This window comes from Lathamus discolor, chromosome 18 (assembly GCF_037157495.1).
Source record: "Lathamus discolor isolate bLatDis1 chromosome 18, bLatDis1.hap1, whole genome shotgun sequence".
NCBI lineage: Eukaryota > Metazoa > Chordata > Aves > Psittaciformes > Psittacidae > Lathamus > Lathamus discolor.
The window spans coordinates 5,355,308-5,379,166 of NC_088901.1; the positions used below are offsets into that span (position 1 = coordinate 5,355,308).

General features: G+C 55.3%; 1 protein-coding gene across 13 annotated transcripts in view; it reads right to left on the bottom strand.

The window, feature by feature from the left end:
- Window positions 1-23,859, bottom strand: part of MACF1 (microtubule actin crosslinking factor 1) — a 129,839-nt gene that overhangs the window by 44,838 nt on the left and 61,142 nt on the right. For 9 of the 13 annotated variants that reach the window (XM_065697621.1, XM_065697630.1, XM_065697619.1 and 6 more), the window contains exons 37-57: window positions 23,507-23,656; window positions 22,549-22,764; window positions 22,318-22,467; window positions 21,376-21,609; window positions 19,859-20,008; window positions 19,548-19,781; window positions 18,738-18,965; window positions 17,559-18,080; window positions 17,014-17,190; window positions 16,388-16,511; window positions 15,884-16,092; window positions 14,893-15,210; window positions 14,064-14,230; window positions 12,587-12,743; window positions 11,686-11,803; window positions 10,323-10,385; window positions 9,342-9,583; window positions 8,766-8,895; window positions 7,806-8,005; window positions 6,690-7,185; window positions 4,636-6,107 (exon numbers count right to left, since the gene is read on the bottom strand). In XM_065697621.1, the coding sequence (XP_065553693.1) occupies window positions 4,636-6,107; window positions 6,690-7,185; window positions 7,806-8,005; window positions 8,766-8,895; window positions 9,342-9,583; window positions 10,323-10,385; window positions 11,686-11,803; window positions 12,587-12,743; window positions 14,064-14,230; window positions 14,893-15,210; window positions 15,884-16,092; window positions 16,388-16,511; window positions 17,014-17,190; window positions 17,559-18,080; window positions 18,738-18,965; window positions 19,548-19,781; window positions 19,859-20,008; window positions 21,376-21,609; window positions 22,318-22,467; window positions 22,549-22,764; window positions 23,507-23,656 (5,757 nt within the window). The remainder of the gene's footprint in view (window positions 1-4,635; window positions 6,108-6,689; window positions 7,186-7,805; window positions 8,006-8,765; window positions 8,896-9,341; window positions 9,584-10,322; window positions 10,386-11,685; window positions 11,804-12,586; window positions 12,744-14,063; window positions 14,231-14,892; window positions 15,211-15,883; window positions 16,093-16,387; window positions 16,512-17,013; window positions 17,191-17,558; window positions 18,081-18,737; window positions 18,966-19,547; window positions 19,782-19,858; window positions 20,009-21,375; window positions 21,610-22,317; window positions 22,468-22,548; window positions 22,765-23,506; window positions 23,657-23,859) is intronic. The other 4 variants (XM_065697631.1, XM_065697629.1, XM_065697628.1 and 1 more) reach the window with 2 other exon arrangements.

The following is a 23,859-nucleotide window of genomic DNA, read 5'->3' on the forward strand; positions in this document are numbered from 1 at the left end:
ATGAAACCCTGCAGGATGCTGAGCCGATCCCATCGCACATCTCTTCCTGCTCCTGATGCCTTGTGCAATGACATCCTCACCTGAGGGAGGTGATGCCCGTGTCATGCCCAAGGTACAGCCCCCATTCCTGAAAAGCAGCACCCAGGAAAAACCCAGGGCACTGGGCACAAGGGACACTGTTATGAACAACAGCACTTCTGATAGTGCTGTTGAGTCAGCTCCTGCCTGAGAGAGGCATAAACAGAGCACCCAAGAGCTTGGGCTCCTGACGAGCACCCGACAGCTAATTGCTGCTTTTACTTAGGGTGAAGAGGGGAGGACCCGGAGCAGGGATAGACAGAGCAGCATCTGAAGGGCAGCTGAGTAATTGCTGTGCGGAGCTTTACTCACCCACTGCATCACCCCCCCCCCAGGACTGCTTCCCTGCGTTTTGTATCTGTTTAAGCAAAAAGGGTGCTGGAGGCACGAGGGCTCCGGCCGACCTGACCTGCTCTAAAATAGAACGGGATTGTGGCTTCAGTTCTTGCTGTCTGGGGATTCTCCCTCCCCCTCTCCATCATCCAGCATAAACCATTCACTGCCGTGCAGAAGCGGTGCCCAAGTTCAGTGCATTGAGCAACAGCTTCCATAACCTCCCCGGAAATCCACAGCAGGAGCCACAGATCCCATCTGCGCTCCCCACAGCTGGCAAAGCCATGGGATGCTGCAGCCCCTTGCTCCGGCTGGGGCGAGGGTGGGGTTTAATTAAGCCTGGCAGTGAGGTTGGGATAAGCAGCATGGCCTGTGCCAGCCGCGGCACGTCCCAGCTCGCCGGCATTCCTGCGCCGTGCCCCACTGCTGCCAGCACACGTTGGGGAAAGCAGCTGTGGTGGCCCCAGTGCAGCATCAGGAGGGGGCCGGTGAGTTGATGGGGGTCGAGCCATGCACAGAGGTGTCACCATGAGGCCTCCCCTTCAGCCAAGCGCACCTGCACCCATCTGGATGTGATGGTGACCATTTGGTTATGCCACAGAATCATGGGATGGTTTGGGTTGGAAGGGACCTTAAAGCTCCTCCAGCTCCAACCCCTGCCACGGGCAGGGACCCCTTCCACTGGAGCAGCTTGCTCCAAGCCCCTGTGTCCAACCTGGCCTTGAGCACTGCCAGGGATGGGGCAGCCACAGCTTCTCTGGGCACCCTGTGCCAGCGCCTCAGCACCCTCACAGGGAAGAGCTTGTGCCTAAGAGCTCATCTCAGTCTCCCCTCTGGCAGGTTAAAGCCATTCCCCTTCCCTTGTCCCTACAGGCCCTTGTCCAAAGCCCCTCTCTCAGCACAGGCTTGATCCAAAGGACAGCATCAGTATCCCAATCTTTGCGATGAAGGGTTGAAACCTGGTGGGTACACAACGGAGAAAACCCTTACGTGTCTCTGTGTGAACCTCTGCCCCTCATCTGGACTTGCGGAGTCGCTTCCCTGGGGAATTCTGCTGTTTGCTAAATAGAATCAACATAAGATGTTTGATTTGGTACCATTTCAACTGCAGCTCATTTGATTCCAGCCATTAACATTTAATATTAGCTTTGAGAAACCTGAGCTGACAGCAGAGAGGACGGAGGGGGAAGAACTGCCCCAGCCTGGAAGCTCCTACCAGGAGCTCTTGCTGGTGCCTGGCACTTGTCCCTCGCGCTGAAGAGCCCAACTCAGATGCGTGATGCTCATGGAGACACAGCACAGATTCTTCCTTTTAGACAAAAAGATGCTCCTCAAAGAGGCAGCAATAGAAAGACAGTGCCTTGGGTTAAACTCCTGATGCAGAGCAGGAGTTAAAGATGAGGTTTCCATGAGCTGAACCCATGCTTTCTTCTGCAGTGTAGCTCTATCTGAAGCAATCCATCAGGATATCCATATAAGCACAGACTCCAAACCACAGAAATGCCTTTCAGCTGCACTTGATCTCACCATAAAACTCTCAGCTAAGCAGGAGACCCCTTCAAGTCCCTTACAGATGGGTTGCTTACAATCCCCCAACAGCGTGGTGCTCCAAACCGGTCCCTACCTAGGCCAGTCCCCCCTACCGCCATCACCATCCTGGCTTCCGATGGCTGCGGGAGCCGGCGTGGGCTCAGCCCCTCCGTGCAGCCATCCCCATCTCCGCATCCGCTCGCTGGGCCGAAACACCTCCTGCAAACAAAGCTTCCCCCATCCCAGCAAGATCCCACAGCTGCTTCCCAGCCTCCTGCCTCCGAGTAACCCGGCCAGGAGGCGCATTTACAGCAGGAGAGGGCTCATCCCTGCCATAGCCGGGATTACTCCCTCTGTGGCCTGGGAATGGGGCTGGAAGGGAGAGAGGAAACGCATGGGCGGCAGTTCTCCAAAAGCTAAGGGTCTGTTGGAGGCTGTGGCCTTTTGGGGCAGGTTTGAGGGGTGTTTGCAGGACAAATCTATGGGGAGTTTCAAGTATAAACTGCTCCAGGAGTCGTCATCCACAGCCTCCATCAGAGCTTCAACAGATCTTCTTTATTAAAATCTGGACACAATGAGCCCAGAAGTGCCCACCTTTGTCAAGGCTGCATTGGCAACTTGCCGGGAGGCCTGGGGCCATGCCTGATTTGCATCTCATTTACACAGATGTTCATTAAAATTAATGCCTTAAGACATTATATCTGCCTCCATTTGAGCCTTCTGGACAGACCCACCACGACGGCTCCTGGAGAGCCTCGGCCACCCCATCCTGCTCCCCACACTCAGCTGCATCGTCCCCACACTGCTGCAGGAGCACGTCCCGACCCAGGAGCTGCCTCTGGTCCCCCCGGACACGCTCTCCTGCATCTTGGTTGCGCTCCAAGACGGGACACAGTTGTGATATTGTCTTAGGCACTGAGAAAGAAAAGCCCCCTGAGGTCCCCACTTCCCCCAGCGCCTGAGCCAAGCTTCTCCAGCGCTCTCCCTCCTGCACGTCTGGAGTACAGACGCTCCCTTCCCCGTGCAGGTGAGTATCTGGGATTGCATTTCCCCTTGGAGAGAACCGGTAAGGTGAGGCTTTGCAAAGATGTGCTCTGCAGCACTGGGGATCCGTGCAGCAATGCCTGCTGTCGGGATGAACGGTGCAGGGGAGGGATGCTGCTGCGTAACCACGATTGCTCCATCCCCCTTCTTGCTTCTCCCCCATTTTTATTCTCAGCCATTGCACAGTAAACCCCCACCATCGCTGCTGCAACTGCTGGGTTTCCACCAACACAGACCCCAACTGCACCGCGGGGCCAACGAATGACTCCTGCTAAAGACACATCACCTCCCAAAGCACCCCTGGCTCATGCAGCCCAGGCCACCATCGTCTTAAAGGGTCACTGAGCTTGGGACACGTCAAGGTCGCTGAGATACAGACCATTTGCAAGCACTACGTTGGGTTAAGCTGTGCAAGCCAACCCCAACCAAGCACCGATGCTGGGTTTCCTCATTGTTTCTAATGAGAGCTGCTGAAGGGAATAATCCCTTGTTCTGTAGGAAAGTTTCACTGGTTTTAAGGAATAGAAATCACTTTTGGGATATATTTTGGGATATATTCCAAGAGACTCCTCTGTGGTGTTTACTGATGAAATTAAATCCTCCCAATCAATACAATCTCAATGCAAAACACTGCCCAACTCCAGAGTTAACAGCAAAACCACCAGAGGAGCTTCAGTTTGCCCCATAAGTAACACTTCCAAGCAGTGTTTTAGATAGGCAACCCCCAAAACAGGAATACTTCGTCCAGGTGAAGGTTTCACAGAGCTATTAAGAGGTGGAACAGGATCAGTTAGCCATGAGATGAGGAGTAAATGGCTGTAAAACCACCTCCCCTTCCCACCCCCTCCATTAACACCAGGCACTGAGCAGCCAGATGTACATCAGCCTAATCAGCAGCTACCGAGCACACCAGTAATGGAAATGTCACAGCAAGAGAGCTGCTGAGCAGTATTAATATAATCAACATAGTGTAACAGCAGGACCCAATACCGTAATACTGTGTGAAAGAACAGCAAACACACCAACTCTTCCCTCTCAGCATTTCAAGCAAGCCTTGATGGTCTCCATCAGCTCTTTGCTGGGCACATGAACTGCCCACAGCAAAACCTGGCCTTGGTTTTATTCCCCATGTGCATCCCCTTGTCCCACAGTTTATCTCTGGCTTTACTTGTACCCAAGGACCCCAAAACGGATGCAATACGTGGCCCAGATGAGGTGAACAAGCAGCAGGAAAGGTGGGCCAGCTAGAAAGACCTGCAGGATGATTTGATCTGGAGTAGACTCTCAAATGACGCCAACTTACAGTTAGGATAGACTCAAAACCAGCTCTCCTTCCCCCAAAACCTTAAATGCCAACCACCTCTCCAAGCCCACGAGGTACTGGCACACCAACATTACCCATGTCAAAGAGAACAGGGAAAAAGGCTTTTTCCTCCCAAGAGCAAAACCATTCTGCACCTTTTCACCACAATCCACTCCAGCAGCTCATCTTCCGTCCTCCAGAGCAAGGCTATTTTCCGACACCAAAACTGCTGATGCAACAGCAACGAACAGCAAAGCTGTGATAGCTCTGAGACCAGAGGTCCTACACCACAACACTAGACAGACCTTTCAACACCACTGAAGAAACACTACAGCATAAAGACTTACCTTGAAGTCTGCCAGCTGCTGGTTGATGGTTTCCACCTCTGTTCCAACCACCCACTGCAGCGCCTCGTTGTCCTCTGCTGCGGTTGTCATGTGGGTCAGCTCCTTCAACCTGCTGTAGAAGTCCTCGACACGAGACAGCGTCGTTTCTACCTGCTCCTGGCGGTTCTTGCCTCTCTCTGTCAGTTTGCTGCACTGTTTATTCAGTGTCTCCAGCTCACGTTTCAGTCCTAATAAATCTGGGCTCCCTTCGTCCTCCAGCATCTTCTTACATTCACTTTCAGAAGCTTCAATGTCACACTTCAGCCTATGGAGTTTGCCCAGGAACGTGCGAACGTCCTCCGCTTGGGACTGGAGGCTGTCAGAGTCTCTCCCGATGGGGCCCATGCTGTCCAGCTCGTCATCAAGATCCGCCAGCTGGGAGAACATCTCCCTGACCCGGTTACTGAACTGACCGATCCCTTCAAGCTTGTTCTCCATGAGTGTGCAGCAGTCATTGACTTTCTGCTTCACAGCTTGGAAGTCCTGCTGAGCCACCTCAGCTTGGCTTAGGAGCTGGGAACAGTCAGACCCATCTGGGGCATCTTCTACTAGACCTTGAGTGAGGTTTCTCAGATAATCCACTTGTGGCTCCAGGGCCTGCAGCACCTCCTGCTGCGCCCTGAGCTTCTCCAGATTCTTGTTGCTGCAGGCCTGTGGCCCCAGTGCATCGTAGATCTCCAGCTGGTGCTTCGCCCCTTCCAGCTTCTTCTCAATGTTCTTGAAGCTCTCTTGAAACTCCTTGAGCCTCTGTGACATCTCCTCAATGGAGCCAGTCTTGGCTTGCAGCTCCTCTGTGATGGCATCCATCTTGTGATTGATGCCAGCCTTCTCATCCCGAATGTCATCCTCATCGGTCTGAGAAGCATCAATCAGGATGTCGGCAGCGCTGTTGAGCATCTCCAGCAAGGAGCGCCGCTTCTCCACGTCGCTCAGCATAGCCTTTGATCTCAGAAGAGTTGCCTCCAGCTGCACTGGATCCAGAGTTACTTCCAGCTCCATCACCTTTGCCTTGCAGTCCTCCACCCAAGGCAGGAGGTCCTCTGCGTGCCGTTGGTACTTCTGAGCTTTCTGCAAACAGTCTTTGAGCTTAGAGTGCCTGTTGGCAGCCTGCTTGCTGAGCTCTTCCCAGTGCGTTTTGAGGCTGACCAACTGGTTTTGCAGAGTGGTCTTCTCCTCCCCAGGCTGGACAGAAAGCAGCAAAGATTCTCCCTCGGCTACAATCATCTCATAGGAGCCACTGTGTTGGTTGAGGCTCTTCTGGAACTCTTCTTGCTCCTGAATTTGGCTCTGTAGCCTCTCCAGTTTAGCAGAAATGGGTTGGCTCTGAGCTTGCTGGCACAGTTTGTCATCGAGCCAGGTCCTGAGTTCATCAAACATATGCTGGAACTGCTGGGAACTGGCAAACGCAGTCTGCAGTCGGTTCATCCGGTCGGCTGAAACGGGAATGACATTAGAACGCGACAATTAAGCTGAAATCAAATAAGCAAAGTGCAATTATTTAAAATCAGCTCAGATGCACCAACTGTGTTTTGATTAACAGGAAGGAGCTTTCCATTGCATCACTGGCCTTTTTGCTCACTGATTCATAAATTTCCTTAATAGTAAGAGGCAACGATAACACAGGAGCCTCAAGTTCTCCTGGCCGGTCCCTAAATGCAACCTCTTAGAAACCAGAAGAGGCATCCCAAGGTCAGAGGGTGGCCACTGGTTCTTCTCCATGCCCCATTCTGAAGTTAGGAACCGGTTTTTCCACCCCAAGCACAGCACACGGCACGCTGCTGCGATGTGCTTGAAGAGCCACATCAATGGGACTAAACTCGCTCCCCGGGCTCAGGTATGTCTGCAGTGTGAACTCTCCTGTGCTGAGATCCACATAAAACACCCAGGAAACACCCTAAAAACCAATGAACCTGTTTACTTTTAGAAACCCAGCAATGGGAGAGCCCTTAGGCAAGAAGCAGGGGTGGAGTTTGACATCCCCACATCTCTTAACCAACTTCTCGGCTCCATCTCACCTGCCAGGTCTTCCAGCCCTTTGAGAGGCAGCGCCACTGTCTCCAGACGCTTCCGTAGCTCATCTTTGAGATACTGCTCCCCGATGAGGACAGAGAGGTCATCGCAGAGGGTTTGAGCCTCTGTGATCTCCTCTTCCAGCTGCTCCAGGTCCGAGCGGATCTCACTGGTTTCCTCCAGCTGCTGCTTCACGGCGTCAGGCTGCGTGCTGATGGCAGACTGGCTGCTCAGGCGCTGCCCAACTGCCTTCACCTTCTCCGATAAGCCCTGGAGGAGCTCCTGGTACTGGGTGCTCTTCACTATGGCTTGGTCAATTTGGCTGGAGCGGGAGTTGAGGCGTTCCGTTAGCTCAGACCATTTCTGATTAACCCCTTGGAGCTCTTCCCGCACCTGGTTAGTGGATGGAGAAACATCTCCAGGGCCAGTCAAGATGCTCTGAGCTGCCTGGTTGAGCTGCTCATGCTGTTGTCTGCGAGCTTCAAATTCCTTCAGCATAAACTGGAATAGAAATAACATACAAATGTTTGCACAAAACTAACAGTTCCGAGTACGCACAGACAAAACAAAGCAGACCTCCAGGGGCTTTATCCAGCCCATGGAACAAGCCCTGGGCTGGGTAGGCCAGATTTCCTGTGACCTTCCAACTTACAAAGCTGGGAGGGGTCCATGACTTCTGTAACTTTGCTCTCTCTTATTTGTCCTACTGCTGTGTAATGTAACACAAACCAGCCAGATGAGAAGGAAATCAGATGATGTTAACCGGGGCATTTCGTTTTCTGATGCAGCCAGTTACATGTTAGGATTGGGAAGCAAGAGGTTGGGAAAGGGCAGGCTGCCAGGTGGAGGGGCAGCATTAGTGAGTCCTGCTGAGCATCAGCACAGGTCTTGTTTAAAGCAATTTCATTCTCCAAGAGGGGCCAAGTGATTCACTGATGAGTCAATGCAGTGCGGGGAAGGGAGCTTGAGCACGGCTCCCTTTCGAGTTACTCATGGCAGGGTTTGGAGGAGCCCTGAGGTCTCCCAACACTCACTGAGACATCTCCAAGTGCAATCTTCCACCTCATGTACCGGATGAGACACCCTCGCCTCTTGAACACACAGCGGAGCTCCCAGCTCACCTGGACCTGCTGCTTCTGCGCGTTCAGCATGTTCGGGTCGATGGAGAGGGGTCCCAGCACGCTCATCATCAGCTCCTTCTCCATCAGCCAAGGCCGCAGCTGGGCTTCAGCAGCCTGGAAGCTGGCCAGCTGGTTCACCGACTCCTCCAGCTTCTGCTGCCGAGCGGCCGTCGCCTGGCTGGCTCTTTCCCACCTGCAATCTGAAGCACGGGCTGTGTTGGTGGTGATCATGCCCACCCCTCCATCAAAAAGGGATTTTACCTTCCCCATGGCTTCCACAACAGGAAACCTCCTCAGCTTGTCAGTAAAGCTAGTGTGGCTCTACTCATTCTCCATCTAAGAAGCCGTTTCTAATGGCTACATGGTCTTGAAGCTCATAGGAAAGGAGGATTTCTGCACTTTGGTCACTGCTGCCATGAGCTGGTCTGGCCTTGGGTGCCACCGAGCATCTCTGGCTCAATGCACAAGGATGCTCTCATGGGTGTCAGTCCTCACACAGCACATTCAGATCTCCTGGACAGAGAAGTCCATAAACAGGTTCCTGCTATTTCAAAGAAGAGACTCTATGGGCTCCTTTTTAAATAGTCTTGTTTGGTCAACACTTAACTACCCAGGACAGCCTTAGTAATGCCTGGAATTTTGTATCAAGCAATGAAGCATTTAATCAAAATAATCAACTCGTGTTGCTAATGCTTATTTTCCCCTCCCTTTCGTTAAGAAGTAATTTAAGGAGGCAAGGCTTTAAAATCCACATCCATCATAGAGATCTCATAAATCAGGACAGGGCTCATCTCAGGAACACCTTGTGCACCAGACAGCTTGGAGAGAAGTTTGCTGTTTGCTGCATTTTAATTGGAAGTGACTCTGCTCTGCTGTGACTTTGGAAGGCCCCTGCAACCCCAAGCCCCTTATACGTGATGTTTCGAGACAGGAGCCTCGCTAAGTGCTCCAGGCACTTACTCAGGTCTTCCTGCATCTTCTTCCAGTTCGCTGCTTCTGGAGAATCTGGGTATTTCTCCAGCAAGTCAGAAAGTGCTTCCTTCACCTTCTGGATCTTCCCTGAATTCTGTTCCAGTTCAGCCAGAAATGCCTGGAAAACAATCATTGGGGCTTCTTCAGATGTAGGGCAAAAGACTGAAATCACCAAGCAGGAATGAAGCAGCGGCTACAAGCTGGAGTTGGGCAATTTCTGCTCTTTGCTCTTTAATGAAATCATTTCATTTTATTAGCAATATCATGAGCTAACTTGGCTCCAAGAGCAGGGAAAGGCTGGGAATTGCTTTCCAGGAGAAGCTGGAGTGACCCAGCAACAAGGGCTATAGATAAACTCCTTTCCCCTGAGCCCAGTGCCTGAGAGCAGCAGGTCTAGAAGCAAAGAGGTCGAGCACAGCACACAGGCTCCTGATCCATGACCTGCGTGAGATCCCTTCTGTGGAACGCCTTTCTTTAAGCTCCTAGTCCTGCTGTAATAAAGCCCATCGCTATTACAGGAGGAAATGCTTCGATCCCCATTTTGTGCTCTGGAAGAGATGTTACCTTGTTGTGCTCAGCTTGGGCTCTCATTGTCTCTGTCTTGGTGGGCGAGGAGGAGGCATCCAGCTCTGACAACGTTCGCTCCTTCGACTCCAGCCACTTTAGCATGGAGCTAGCCTCCTCCTGCACCTCTTGCATCTTCTCCAGCATAGCCGAGAGCTGCTGCTGGCGCTCCTGCAGCGCCGCGCCGAGGCCCTGGTACTGCTGGGTCACGTCAGACACATCGCACTGGATCTCAGTCAGATCTGTTGCCAAAAAGCAGCCCGAAGTGAGGACACTGCTCACGCTGCCTGCCTTCACCTGGGCTCTCAGATACTGAGCTAGCCCTGGGCAGCCACAGCCAGCCAAGCGTGAGGAGGAAGAGGCTGTGCTGCTGTCCATCCTCCTGCAGAGCAGTGTCACATCATCCTCCCCTCTCGAGCCCAAGGGGCCCTTCCAGCCGCACCGTGTCTGCACGCTGACAGTTTGCAAACAAAGCAAATGCCTTCGTGTGGGTGAGATGGTGCAGGCTGAGTCCCCCCCCATCAAGGTCACTGCTGGTACAAGGTTAAAGGATTTGACACCGAAATATAAAGCTGTTTTTATGCACCTATTACCTCGCTGAACTGATGCACTAACAGCAGATAAGGGGCAATAATTAAAACTGCTCTTCAAACTGAAGGGTTGGATGCCGTTATAATCCCTTAGAACCAATAAATTTAATTGCAGGCCTTAAAACCATCTCCCATTTATCAGCTCTTAACACCACCGACGGGGTGTCAGGGTGCCCTCACTCCCCAGAGCTGCCCCTTGGCATCCTTCAGCCTGACTTACATCCTCCAGCACCGTGGCTCCAGCACGGCTGGGAATTCCACCAGCTCGTTTCACTGGGGATGGGATGCTGATGGTGCCACAGTGGGGTTTACACTCTCACGGATGGAAATGCACAGACAAATGGACAAGGACGGCGAGGTGGCCTTGGCACAGCGGGGACAGCAAGCTCACCTTTGCATGTGTGGTATCCGTTCACGCTGCCGAGCGACCCTCCCGGAGCGGGCAGCGCCGCACCTGAGCACAGGGGACGGAGACAGACAGAGGGACAAGACAGACGCGTTAGGAATGCAGACAGCAAGCGATGAATGGCCCTCCAATGACACGGACTACACCGGCCACCAAGCACAGACACAGCGTCCCCACCCGCCCGGTGCCACTGAGCCCACAGTTCCCTTTGGAATGGGTTTATTCCTCCTCCTCCCCACACACCCGCACCCCTCGCTGCCCTGGAGCTGCTCCTGCCTCGCTGGACCAGAAGCAGAAGAGCTCAAGCTGCCTGGAGCTGGGCACCTCTCCCAGCATCACCCAAGGTGGACGTGGCTCTTGTCATACTGGGGACCACTGCCCACCACCCCAAGCCTGGGAAGCTGCTAGCCTAAGCATGACTTTAGAACATCAAGTGAAGCGCTGAGTGCCTTCTCTGAAGAGATTAACTCCCCTGAAGAGCTTAACTCCCCCATGTTCTCTTTTTCCGATGGGATGAAACTATTTAAACCCGCTTCAGTGCACAGACACGCTCTCTTTGCCAAGAGGCTCCACTCCTTGGACACCAGATAGCACAGCTACGTTCACAACCAAAGTGGGATTCATCAGAACCTTTATAGGGCAAGCTTCTCTCTATTTTAAAGCTGTCATGGATGCAAGGGGGCTGCAGCTTTGGTCACGCCTCGTGGGGTCACCACCCCTCATCTCTTGGAGGTTTCCCACTGAACTGCTCCTCAGGCTAACCCTAATGAACACATCTGGACCGCGCAAATGCCCATCCACGATGAGAGCTCAGGGACTTGTTCTCACAAGCTGGAACACATCTTCCTGTTGGTTTCCAAACAACCCAGACATAATCTCATTGCTTCGCAGACTTGAAGCCAGCAAGGAGACAAGTAAATTATGTCTGAATATCGCAGTCTTAAGTTCCATCCAGATATGAAACCCAAAGGCTGGAGTTTGGTTGAAACACTCCAGCCCTCAGGAGCCTGAAGGACATCGAAAGGGAAAGCAGGAGCTGCCTCCATGAGCGCCCATGCTCCGTGCGAGCAGCAGTCTCCGTCCCCATGCTGGGATCACATTCAGTGCTTGCTATGCTACAGCAAATCAAGCCAAGTGTGTGGGCTCCGAGTGCTTGGCTGATGCCTCAATGCAGCAAGCACCAGCGACCCGAGCATGGGGTTGAGCTCCACGATAGCTGGACCACCACAGGCCCTCTGCAGTTTGTTAGAAGGGGGAAATAACCCCATTGTTTGCTTGAGGCGGGCTCAGTGTGAGCGCAAAGAGAGCTGAGGAAGGAGGCATCCTCAGGAAAGCGGCTGTGACTCACCTGCCTTGGAGGGGGTGTCGGGGGCTGTTATCTCCACAATCAGGTTCTCCAGGAGGGTCCCTCTGCGGCCGATCTCCTCCACCTGAGCCCCCTTCCCCTTCCACTCCTCTAGCAGATCCTGCTCAAGAACAAAGGCCGGGATTGGGGATGTCGCTTGCGTGGCTGCAGCCCTCCCTTCCTCACCCATCACCTCTGCAGTGACTCGGTGGCACCGGGACACGGCACCCATGGAACCGAAGCCTGGCGAGAAGTGGGTGTCTTCACGTTTATTTTTGTCAGGGGAACTCAAGGAGTGGAAAGCTCTTCCCGAACTATCGGGTCTGTTGAAGGAAACCCTCTTCTCCCTCCTACTGGTTTGGGACCTCCCTCCTCCTCTCTGCACAACCCAGCCTCGCTGAATCCAGTCCTGGCAGAGCCCGGGGGTGCCGGAGCCCGATGTGCTGTGGGGAGCCCGGTGACGTGCTGAGGGGTGCGAGGGCTGGGGGTGACTCAGCAGACGCTGCTCTGCCTCTGAGTCAAACCCTTGGCACATCCTGATCTAAAGCATTGCGGAGCGGGGGCTCGGATGACAGGACACCTTCCATTGTCTAGCAAGAGGAAAACACTCAGGGAAAATGAATGTGCTTGGGTCTCCCACTCCCAAATCCACCCAGAAGAGGCAGCGGAGGAAAGGAAACCAGGCGGTGCTCAACAGGACCTTCACGCTGCTCTGCTCCCTGCAAACCAGGCGACACTGGATGCACGCACACCCCAGAGGCTGCAGCTCAGCAGCAAGTACAGGGGAACCCAGGATTCCTGAGACCATAAAACACCTCCCAGCACTCTGCTTGCTGGGATCGATTCCATCATTTCCACACCAGCTGCCAACTTTCCCAGTCTGGTTCCAGCTCCCTCTGCCCACCTGGATCTGCTGCCGGCGCTGCTGCAGCTCCTGGGTGCCCAGGGAGGTCTCAGCGGGCGGCATTCTGCCTTCACTCTCCCTCAGCCACTTCCTCATGGCCCCAACCAGCTTCCGAAACTCATCCAGTTGCTCCTGGCAGGACGACGCATCCTTTTCTCTGGGAGTGAAAAGGTTTTAAGGAGTCAGAGCTCGTGCTTTGCCTTGCAATTACCCGCGCCTGAATGCGGCACAGTTGTGTCTTTAGGAGCCCTTTATTACTATCAGTAGTAGATGTTGCTCAGGAGCAGCGCAGGCAAAGCCAACCGAAGCGGGGTGCCCGCCAGCCTGCCCCTCACCACTGCTGGACCCCTCAAGCCGTGGCTGGTGGCGCTTTGGGGACCACACCAGCATCACCACAGTAGCCAACAGCGATGGACCACCGGGACCTGCGCTGGCTCTGCGCCGGGCTCTTTGTCCCACAGGAAGAGAAGCTTTGGGGAAGACAGAGCTCATTCATGCCTCTGGCCCCGGGCAGCTGCAGGGGGGATGCTGCCCCTCCTCCCTGGCCACAGCTCTGCTCTATTCAGCCCATCCCGCAGGAACAAGGACAGGACAGGAGCCATGGGCCCCTCCACACTCAGCCACCGCAGCTGCGAGCAGCCGGCACAGTGCAAAATGACTGGGGATTGTTATGGGATTCATGGGGACAGGCCAAGGGGAATGGCTTGAACCTGCCAGAGGGGAGACTGAGCTGAGCTCTTAGGCAGAAGCTCTTCCCTGTGAGGGTGCTGAGGCGCTGGCACAGGGTGCCCAGAGAAGCTGTGGCTGCCCCATCCCTGGCAGTGCTCAAGGCCAGGTTGGACACAGGGGCTTGGAGCAAGCTGCTCCAGTGGAAGGGGTCCCTGCCCGTGGCAGGGGTTGGAGCTGGAGGAGCTTTGAGGTCCCTTCCAACACAAACCAGGCTGGGGTTCTGTGATCTGCTTTTCCCCATCACCTTCCCTGTATTCACCAGGGAGTTTGGAGGCACACAGAGGTATGAACCCCCTGGACACAGGCGAGTTGTTGCTCAAGCTGCTGTGGCCAATTCAAGCTCAAGCTGCTGCTAAAGCTCCTCCTTATCCCTCCTTTAGCAGAGCTGGAAACAGGCTGCTCTGCTCTGTCACCTCCAGAGATGAGAGCACGCCTGGGGCAGGCTCCCGATCCCGCGCCAGCCCCCATCTCCCCTCTGGCAGGATGCTCCAGGCTGGAGCTGCGGCAGCCCACACGCCGGGAAGCGCAGGAACGCGGCTCCTACAGCACCAGGAATGTTTCACAACGCCCCCAGCCAAGGCTTTTTATAAAGCGTCAGCTGGAGCGAGCTGAGCTGCCTCCAGCTCCTGCCTGGGAGGAGGAGGCAGGAAGGGTTCGCTCGTGCCCCCCTGTGGAAAGAGCATCTCCCCTCTCCAGGGGGTCTTGCTCCAGGATCTCACCCCAAGGAGTGATGGGTCCCCGGCCTCACCTCTCCTCCGCCACCTTCTGCAGCTGCACGAAGTCTTTCTTCAGGCTCTGCAGCCTCTCCTGCTGCTGGGAAGTGCCAGGGCCGAAGCCGCAGGAGCCCAGCTCCGCAGCCAGGCTCTCCAGGACAGCCAGGTCCTCCTGGTGCTGCCTCAGCTCCGAATTCAGCTCCTGCCAGAAGCAAAGGGCGATGCTGACTGCGGCCCAGACTAGGGCAGAGAGGATGAACCAGACAGCCCCGTGTCCTGCCCTCTGTGGGCATCACCCCGAGGTGCGCCAGAGCCAGGCGGGCACAGCTCATGGCAAATACAGGGTAAATCCCACCTTTCCCAGTGCTGCTGCAAGGCCATGCAGTGAAGGGGATGGGGGGACCCTTCACAAACCAAATCAATCCCCGCACACACACAACACAAGTGTCTGGGTTTATGCCAGATTAGAGCACTTCTGAGGCTGTGGCCAAACCACCCCCACCCGACAGCAGAGACCTCATAGGAAGCCCAAGGCAGGAGTCCCGTGGAGCCATGAGCGGCCACCAGGACCCACGGCATCTCTGAGGGCTTTGTCACATCCTGTGTACTGCCAGCATGGGTGTTCTGCTCTATTAACCCCATGGAGCCTTCAACTGGTAAAACCTTGCTGTATCTGGACTGGCTAGAGATCCCCTCTGAAAACCAGCCTGGCTCCAGGGAACCACCATTCTCTCCCTGCTGGAAACAGCCTCACCACCCCAAACATGCTCCCTTTCCCAGGCAAAGAGCCTCCCATGGATCCTGCTAGATGGGGAGGGAATCACAGCCCTGACACAGACGGAGGCTCCTCCCCACGCAGCTCACCTGGATGTGCTGGGAGAAGCGAGCGATGTCGCGGTCCGGCTGATTCCCAGATGCCAACATCCGCGCCCTGCTCTCGGTGAACTGCTGCAGCTTCTCCGAGAGCTGCTCGTACTGCTCCACCTTGGGCAGGAGGCCCTTCAGGGCGTCCTCCCTGTCCCGCTGCTGCTGGCACAGCCTCCCGAAGTGCTCCGTCACCTCCGCCAGCTTGTCCTGCAGGGCAGAGGCCGTGGGGCTGTCTGCTGCCTCCATGAACCGTGTCACCATCTCCCGGGTGGCTTCCAGGCAGCTCTTCTGCCGGGCGATGTCCTGCTTCAGCTTCTGCAGGAAGCACGCAAAAGGGATGGTGGTTTAGAAGGCTCTTGGGCAAAACCGATGTGAAGAGGCTGGGCTGCCCCTGGGAACATCAGCCAGGGTTGGGTGGGAATTGTTTCCTATCCGTTTTCCTTTCCTTTTTCATCTCCCCAGCCTGCTCTGCCTTCCCCCAGTGCATGATTAGGACAAGAGGAAACAGCCTCAAGCTGCACCAGAGGAGGTTTAGACTGGATATTAAGAACACCCCAAAGGGTGCTCAGGCACTGGAATAGGGCTGTCCAGGGCAGTGCTGGAGTCACCATGCCTGGAAGTGTTCACAAAGCGGGTAGATGAGGCCCTGAGTGCCATGGATTAGTGGTGGCCTTGGCAGTGCTGGGATAATGGCTGGACTTGATGATCTTAAAGGTCTTTTCCAACCTTGCTGATAATATGATCCTATGATTCTATGTGGCATCCAAGCCCTCCTTGTTAGCAAAGAAGAGATTTTCAACAGGTCTGTGTCCTAGCTTAAAGAAATTAACTAAAGATTCTGCTCACATCTCTTTTTAGGGGTTGTTTTTGGTGCTTTCAGAATATTGGAGCACCTGTAGGGTTCAGGTCCTGCAGCATGGGGAACCTGCAGGGTTCAGGTCCTGCAGACGGGCACGTTTGAGGTCAGGAGCCCAGGGCCCAGCCTTACCGCACTCGTGGCAAGCGAGTCCTGGATGGATGCGGAGGAGAGCGCGGTCGGCTGCTCCCTCTCCAGGCTCTTCTCGATCTCGGCCACCGACTGCAGGAGGCTCTCCAGGCTCTCCTGGACACTCTGGGACTGGGCAATGGATTTCTGCAGCAGGTCCGAGCGCTCGGCCATGTGCTGGGAGAGGCTCTGGAAGCGGCTCACGATGGCATCTGTGGAGTTCGGTACAAAGAGCTCAGCGAGAAGCAAGGATCACCCTCGGCTCCTGCCAAACTCCCACTGATGATGGATTCCCATCCCCAAACTCAGCAGCGAGACGGGGATCCAACGCAAAACGGCCAGCCTGGATCACAGTGCTCCCCATGGGCTAACACAAGCCCTGAAGATGCTCTGCTGGGAGCCTTTGCCTCACCTCCCAAAAGGGGGAAATTTCATCTTCCCTCCCTGTTTGGTTTTCACAGCCCCTCAGCCATCCCTGCTAACGCAGGTGGTGGCTTTGCTCTGTACCTGTTGTTTCCTGGATGTGCCCGTGGTCCGGAGCCGGCTCCCCTTGTACTTCCAGCAGGGACTGAGCTGCTTTCTGGAGCTTCTCCACTGGCACCTGATGCTCAGCGAGGTCTCCCTGCAACTGCTGCTTTGACACAAGATGAGGCAGAGTTAGTGGTGGGTCACGCATAAGAGCTCTGCACCCATGGGGAGCTCAGGGCTCCACAGAACCCTGCTGAGGGACCTTGTTCAATCACAAACTCCTTAGGAAAAATAGCCTAGGTTGGAAGGTCCAACCCCACGCTGCATGGAAGGTCCAACCCCACGCTGCACGGAAGGTCCAACCCCACGCTGCACGGAAGGTCCAACCCCACGCTGCACGGAAGGACCAACCCCACGCTGCACGGAAGGACCAACCCCACGCTGCACGGAAGGACCAACCCCATGTTGCATGGAAGGTCCAGCCCCACGCTGCAGGCAGAGCTGGGTCAGAGGGTCTGGGCTGTCCCAGTGCTCAGCCACCCTCACTGGGGGTGAACATCCCCCCATGTCCCACTGGGATGTCCCCATGGGCAGTCTGTGGCTGCAGCAGCCACATCCCCACACAGGCTCCGGTGCTTCCCCAGGATCAGCCATGGATCCCGTACCTTGGCACTGGCGAGCTGCTTCTGCAGAATGGCCGGATCCGAAGAAACCGTCTCTGAGAGCAGCTTCCCAACGGCAGCTTCGCTCTCCTGCAGCCATGTCCTGAGAGACTCTGCCACCTCCTGGAACTGCTGGTAGTGATCCAGCAAGGTGCTGAGGTGGGAACCAAGCTTGGTGCACTGCAAAGGAGCAACGAGACATAAGCAGAGGATGCAAACAAAGCGCGAAGCGACCACGTACAAGAAAGAAAAACAATTAAAACCCCCAATGTTGCCATATGTGCTATAGGAACCACAGGAGACCAAGGCAGAGGTGTTACCCCTGCCCAAGCCCTGAAAAAGAGAATCCTTGCCCTACAATCTACATACGTGCTACAAGTTGGCAGGAGAGTGGAACCAGATGATCTTGAAGGTCCCTTCCAACCCAAACTATCCTATGCTTCTCCAGACACTGAAATGTCCCTTTGCCTTCCCTGTGTGTTCTGCATGCCCATGAGGAAAACAGCACCCAGAGCTCAACTCCCAGCCTCCCACAGCCCAGCCCATACCCTGGAGTGCAGTGTGGTGTAACGCCGCGTCGCATCCTCCAGCTTGCTCCTGACCACGCTCCCGGACATCAGCACCTGGGACCCGGCATCCCCAGCAGCTCCCTCCGCATCCAGCACCTTCTGCCCTGACATGGTAACGAAGCGCAGGTCCCCTTTGTGGGAGATGACATCCTCGGAGAAGCTGCCCTGCCGCTGGAGCAGCCGCCGCAGCGCTGCGGGGTCGCTGCCCCCCTTGGCCATCCCCTCCAGATCCTGCTCGGCTTGCGCCAGCCAGGCCTCGAACTCGCCGTGATCCCGCAGGAACTTGCGCAGCTCATCCCGCAGGACCTGCACTTGCTTCAGCCGCGCTTCCGACTGCGCGAGGGAAGCCGCGTACTGGTGCTTGAGCTCTGCCAGCCGGCCCTGGAGCCCGGCCCGCTCCTCCCCGGCCAGGCTGTGGCCGTGCTTGTCCAGGAACGCCTGCGCTGACTGCGTGGCCAGGATGACGTCCTGCTGCTGGGACAGCAGCTCCTGGTGCTGGGCCTGAAAGATGCGGTGAGCAAAGGTGATGCTTGCGACTGCAGTGACAGGACAAGGGGTGATGGGTTTAAACTAAAACAGGGGAAGTTCAGGTTGGAGATAAGGGAGAAGTTCTTTACTGTGGGAGTGCTGAGGCACAGGGTGCCCAGAGAAGTGATAAATGCTCCATCCCTGGCAGTGTTCAAGGCCAGGTTGGCTGGGGCTTGGAGCAACCTGGTCTAGTATGAGGCATCCCTGCCCATGGCAGAGGGTTGGAACTGGATGATCTTAAGGTCCTTTCCATCCAATCTGTGATTCTATGACTGAGGGTCCCTGCCCAGCAGCACCCAGTGTACCTCACCTCCCCCAGCACTGGTGAGGTGGGGAACACTGCAAAGGCTGGGATAGGAACAGGAGCTCTGCCCACAGAACCCCTGGTCTGACCATGATGAGCACCTTCCCATTACCCTGATGGCACCGTGCCACAGCACCCACCACCAACCCAGAGCGCCTGTCCTCCAGGAAGCCAGCAGCGACTTCCCAAGTTTCCCCCATGGAAAATCCCCCTGAGCACAGGTTTTCGAGGCCAGCCGCATCCAACATCCAGTGCTGCTCCCAGCTGCATCAGCAGGCTCAGCGCATGGGGCAGAAAGCTTTGGAGGAAGCAGGTGTTGTCCTGACCTTCAGCCTCTCGTACTGCTCATCCAGGCTCTCGGCAGCGCTGTCAGCTCCCATGATGTGGCCATCAGGGACATCCCCAGTGCCTGTCCCCGCTCCTTCCCCTCGCGCCTGCTCGATGGGGTGCGGTCTGTACTCCAGGAGCCCTCCCTTCTGCTCCAGTGATGCCACCCAGTTCAGAAGGGAATCGATCTTCTTGCTGCTCTCCTCCAGCTCTTTGGCAGCTTTCACCTGAAAGCACAAAGGCGCCGGATAAAGAATGACCCATTTTATGCATGTTCAGCAACCTGCTGCATGGAGGAGGGAGACAAAAAATCCACAGAGGAAACAGCCTGGACAGTTTTCCAGCCACAGCAAATGCCTGAGACACTCACAGAGCTCCACAAACCTTTGTGGCTCTTCTGGAAGGGAGGAAGGTGCAAAGAAGCTTTGCATAAACTCAGCATTGCACTTCCAACCTTGATGAAGCCCAGAGCCCCCACCCTGCAATGCTTCAACTCCGGAAGTGAGCATCACCTTCACCACCAGCACATGGAGGACCCTGATGCCCAAGCTCCCATTAAAGGTCAGTCCAAAGGCAGAGCCCTTTCCTCTCCCAGTTCCTGCACAACCAGCCCATCTGCGGCTGCAACTCCCAAGGCACCTCATGAGAGAAATACCTGGGGGGCACCTCATTTGAGAGACAGACAGGAAGGAACCACAAACCGCTTTATGCTGCATCACCCAGCTGGCTGCCAGGACCCCAAATGAACCTGCTTGCAACATCTGGAACCTTACTGTCCACCTTCAGGGCTACAGCTCCTTGCATGTCACCTTTTCAGTCTCCTGCTGCACTGCAGCAGTCACGGCGCTCTCCAGCTCCTTCTGGGCTATCTCCGTCCTCTCCTGCAGGGACCGGTACTGCTCCTTGGCGTGCTGAAGCTTCTCTTGCAGCGCTGCCAGCTCCCCAGGCTCCATCTTTGCCTTGTTGTCCTCCAAAAACTCCTCTGTGCTTTTGAGGATGCTGGCGAAGGAGGCGGCTCGGGTGTGCATGTTCCTCTGCAGCTCCTGTGCAGACGATGCCATCAGCTCCATGCACTCCCAAGCCTCTCCTCCTCCTGCCCCCCAGCTCCAGGAGCACTGACCTTGACATGGCTCTGCCTCTGCTGCAGGGTGGACAGGTCCCCTTCACTGGCTGCTCTCTGCTGCTCCACCAGCGTGTCCTCAGCCTGGCTCAGCCAGCGGCTCAGCTCGGCCAGGCTCTGCGCCCGGGCTGCCTGCTGCTCCTGCAGGGTCTGCGGGCAGAGCAGAGGCGAGAGGGGACAGTTAGCACCAGTGCTGCACCCCGGCCCGGGCACATCGCTGCAAGGCAAGGTGAGAGGTTACTGAAGATGAGGAGGCAGCACAGAAACCGGCTTTCCCAGCTCTCCACGGGCTCCCTTCTCCGGCTCACACACTGCGGGAATGGGGCTGCGGTGCCCAGTGCCTGCAGAGCAGGAGCTGCTCCCTGCACCTCTGCCACCACTCCAGCAGGGTCCTGCTCTTTGAGAAGCCCACTGAACTCCAGCGCGGAGCCACGCTCCAGGTCGTGCACTCCTCTCCTGGAGAGCTCAACCACGAGTTTCTGTGCCTTTTCCATTCAGCCTCATAAGCATTAAAACCGCAGCAGAAACTCATCTAAGAGAGGTAACAACGACCTGGGGTCAGGCAGCACCACTGTGGAGCCCCAGACAACCCAAGTAGGATGGGTTTGATCCTGGGCTTGGAGAGGGAGCCCGGGAGAGGGAAAGTGTTTCTGTAGCTGATCCGGCTCCTCGGTTTTGCTGCCAGAGCACAACACAGAAGCGCCTGTTTGAGCAATTGAGCATGATGTGACCTGAGAGTCCCTGCAACGTTCCTGCTCCCCTTTCCCAGGGGAGATAAAGGGGGTTTTTTTGAGTTTCACTGGGCATTTCAGCAAGGTGATGTACAAACTTGTGCAAAACACTGTGCTTGTTTCTCCCAGTCATAAGATACGCAATAGAAGCACATTGCAAGAGCCTTCTTAAGAGCTCTTCAGCTGCAAAGCGAGTTCTTCTCAGGTTAGGATGGGCGCACACTCAATCTGAAAAAGCAAAGCAAACTGGTTAATATACACACACACTCCAGAGAGGACAGGCAAGAGGTACAGAGAGCAACTGTTAATAAAAACCACATTAATCCTGTCTTGAATAAGGGGCTCCATGCACTGATGGGTGCTGCAGCAATGCAGCAGAGACCTGAGTTGCCTTTGCAGCTGCCTGCTGCCTTGATGGATCATCCGCCGTTTCCCTGGGACAGCTATACCTGACTTGAGCGGTGGAAATAAGACATTAAAACTGCCAAATGCCTGTGGTGGCCCCTCCGCACAGGGCTTTTCTGGTGGGTTTATTCCACCCAGCCCACAGCAACTCGATGGCTGCACTACCCAGGCTCCATCTTTTGGGAGAAAAGCAACTTTCCACCTGGGAGTTAGGTGGTAGAAGAGAAAAGACTTTAGAGGAAGCTCGTGATGTGCAATAAGTCATAAACTGTGAGTGGCATGCACACGAAATCCCAGACGGGATGTGTCTCAGCGCACGTTCTTGTGGCCGGGAAGCGCTTCAGCGAGCAAACTGCAGCCAGGAAGCAGACGTCTCCCAACCTTCACCTGATCCGTCTGCTCCACTTGCTGGAGACAGACCTGCAGGACCTCCACCCGAGCCGTGACGCGCTCCGACAGGTCCCGGAAAGCCTTCTGCAGCTCATTGAGCAGCCGCAGCAGCTGCCTGCTCTGCTGAGGGGTCAAGTCCTGCGCGTGCTCCGAGATAAGGAACTGGATGTCGAAGGCAGTGGCGTCGAGCTGAGACTTGGTGTCAGCCAAGGGCTCTTTCAGCTCCTGAATGATGGAGAAAAGACCTGTCAAAATGACCATACAGGCCTGGACAGTCCACGGTGACCATGGTGCCACCAGCAGCTCTCATAGCTTTGATCCCTGAGTTCAATGCCAAGGAGCTCGCAGCAACCAGGAGATGCTGAACTGACCAAATCTTGACAGTTATTGCTAGAAGGGAATCGTAGATCAGAGTGGTTTGGGTTGGAAGGGACCTTAAAGCTCACCCAGCTCCAACCCCTGCCACGGGCAGGGACCCCTTCCACTGGAGCAGCTTGCTCCAAGCCCCTGTGTCCAACCTGGCCTTGAGCACTGCCAGGGATGGGGCAGCCACAGCTTCTCTGGGCAGCCTGAATCAATATGGAGGGGAGTCTGAGCTCCTCGTAAAGCTGATGGAGCCCAGGGCAGGTGCGATGGATGCAGCAATCAGAGCATAAGGAAGCAGCTCTTTCCTCAATAGCCAGATGGGAATCCCTCAGCCCTTACCCCACACCTACATGTGAGCATGGTCCCCAAACAGACAAAGCAGATGGCTCCTGTATTGTAGAAACAAATGACTCTGGAGCAAATACAGTACTGTTGCTCCTCCTGCAACACAGGATAAGGGCAAACCCTTGGTAGGCTCCAGGAGGGAAGCAGGATTAAAAGCTTCTTCTCCATGCAGAGGACAGCATCTTCATCAGACAGCAGGATTAGGGGCATTGCTATGGTTACCTTGTACTGCTGCAGGCAGCGGCTCAGGCTGTTCGCATCAGTCTCGTGGTTGCAATCACTGCCCTCCAGCGACTCTGCGGTGCTGGAGACCCAGCTCAGCAGCTCCTGGAGCTTGCCCTGGAGAGTCTCGTGATGTGCCAGGATTTTAGCCTTAAAAACAGGGATGCCTCATGTAAAGGAGCAGAGGGATGCTCGGAGCACTGGGATGCTCGGGGCCAGTGCCAGCTTTACCTTTTCAGTTTCTGCTGCCCCACGCAGGTTTTGCAGCCGGGACTCCAGGACATCACTTGTAGAGCTCAGAGACTTCTGCAGGTTCTTGGCATCTTTCTCCAAAGCCTTCAGCAATTGCTCAGGGACTTCTTCAGGGGGGTTGGCCACAATCTGCTTCACGGCGTCCAGCTCCTGATTCACTGGGAAGCTCAGCTCCTGCAGCTCAGCGCCCAGGGCCTGCGGGAAGACAGGATCGTTATGTCTGAGACAGGGTGACTTCATCTTCCCACTGCCAGAACTGAGGGAAGGATCTGGAGACCCAGCTCCAAGCTGCGTCTATCTGCTAAAGATGCATCCCCGTCCTCCAGCCCTGTTCAGCTGCCAGCAATCGCCTGGGCTTTTTCCAGGCTGTAAAATTCATTTCAGTCAAGCTTAGGTTATAGCCTCTGGGCTGCATCCCTCAGAGCAGCTCCAGTGCCTAAAGGGGCTACAAGAAACGTGGAGGGGGGCTTCAGACAAGGGCCTGTAGGGACAGGCCAAGGGCAATGGCTTGAACCTGCCCGAGGGGAGACTGAGCTGAGCTCTTAGGCACAAGCTCTTCCCTGTGAGGGTGCTGAGGCGCTGGCACAGGGTGCCCAGAGAAGCTGTGGCTGCCCCATCCCTGGCAGTGCTCAAGGCCAGGTTGGACACAGGGGCTTGGAGCAAGCTGCTCCAATGGAAGGGGTCCCTGCCCGTGGCAGGGGTTGGACCTGGATGAGCTTTAAGGTCCCTTCCAACCCAAACCAGCCTATAATTCCGATTGTCTACGCAGGGAGGAGGAGGTGAGACCAGGCAGGGAGGGATGCGGTTTGCACATAAACCCCTGTTAAACCTGAGTCTGACCTTCCCGCTGGCCTCCAAGAGCAAGCAGGAGGAGCATGAAGCTGGGGACAGGAGGGACGAGCTGTGTCCTGCCTAATGGCAGCCAAACTCAGCTCACCTCCGCCTGCTGCAGCAGCTCATGCAGAGCTGCCAAACTCTGCTCCGCCGGCTGCACCCGCTTGATCCGCATCTCGACATCTCGGAGCATGGAGAGATAGGATATCAGCTTCTCGTCATGCTCCAGGCACATCTTCTTGCTGAACATGATCTGCAGAACCAAACAGCAGAGCAAAACTTGGAATTTAGAGAGAACAAAACAAAGGATTATTCTTCTTTTTTTCCAAAGAAAGAATCCATTAATAGCATTCCACTTGATGGACTTGCCCCTTGCTGGCCTTATCTACACGATTTACTACAGGGAAAATAAACCACGTGGCTCTTTTCCCAACATAAATGGCAAGAGATGTCTGG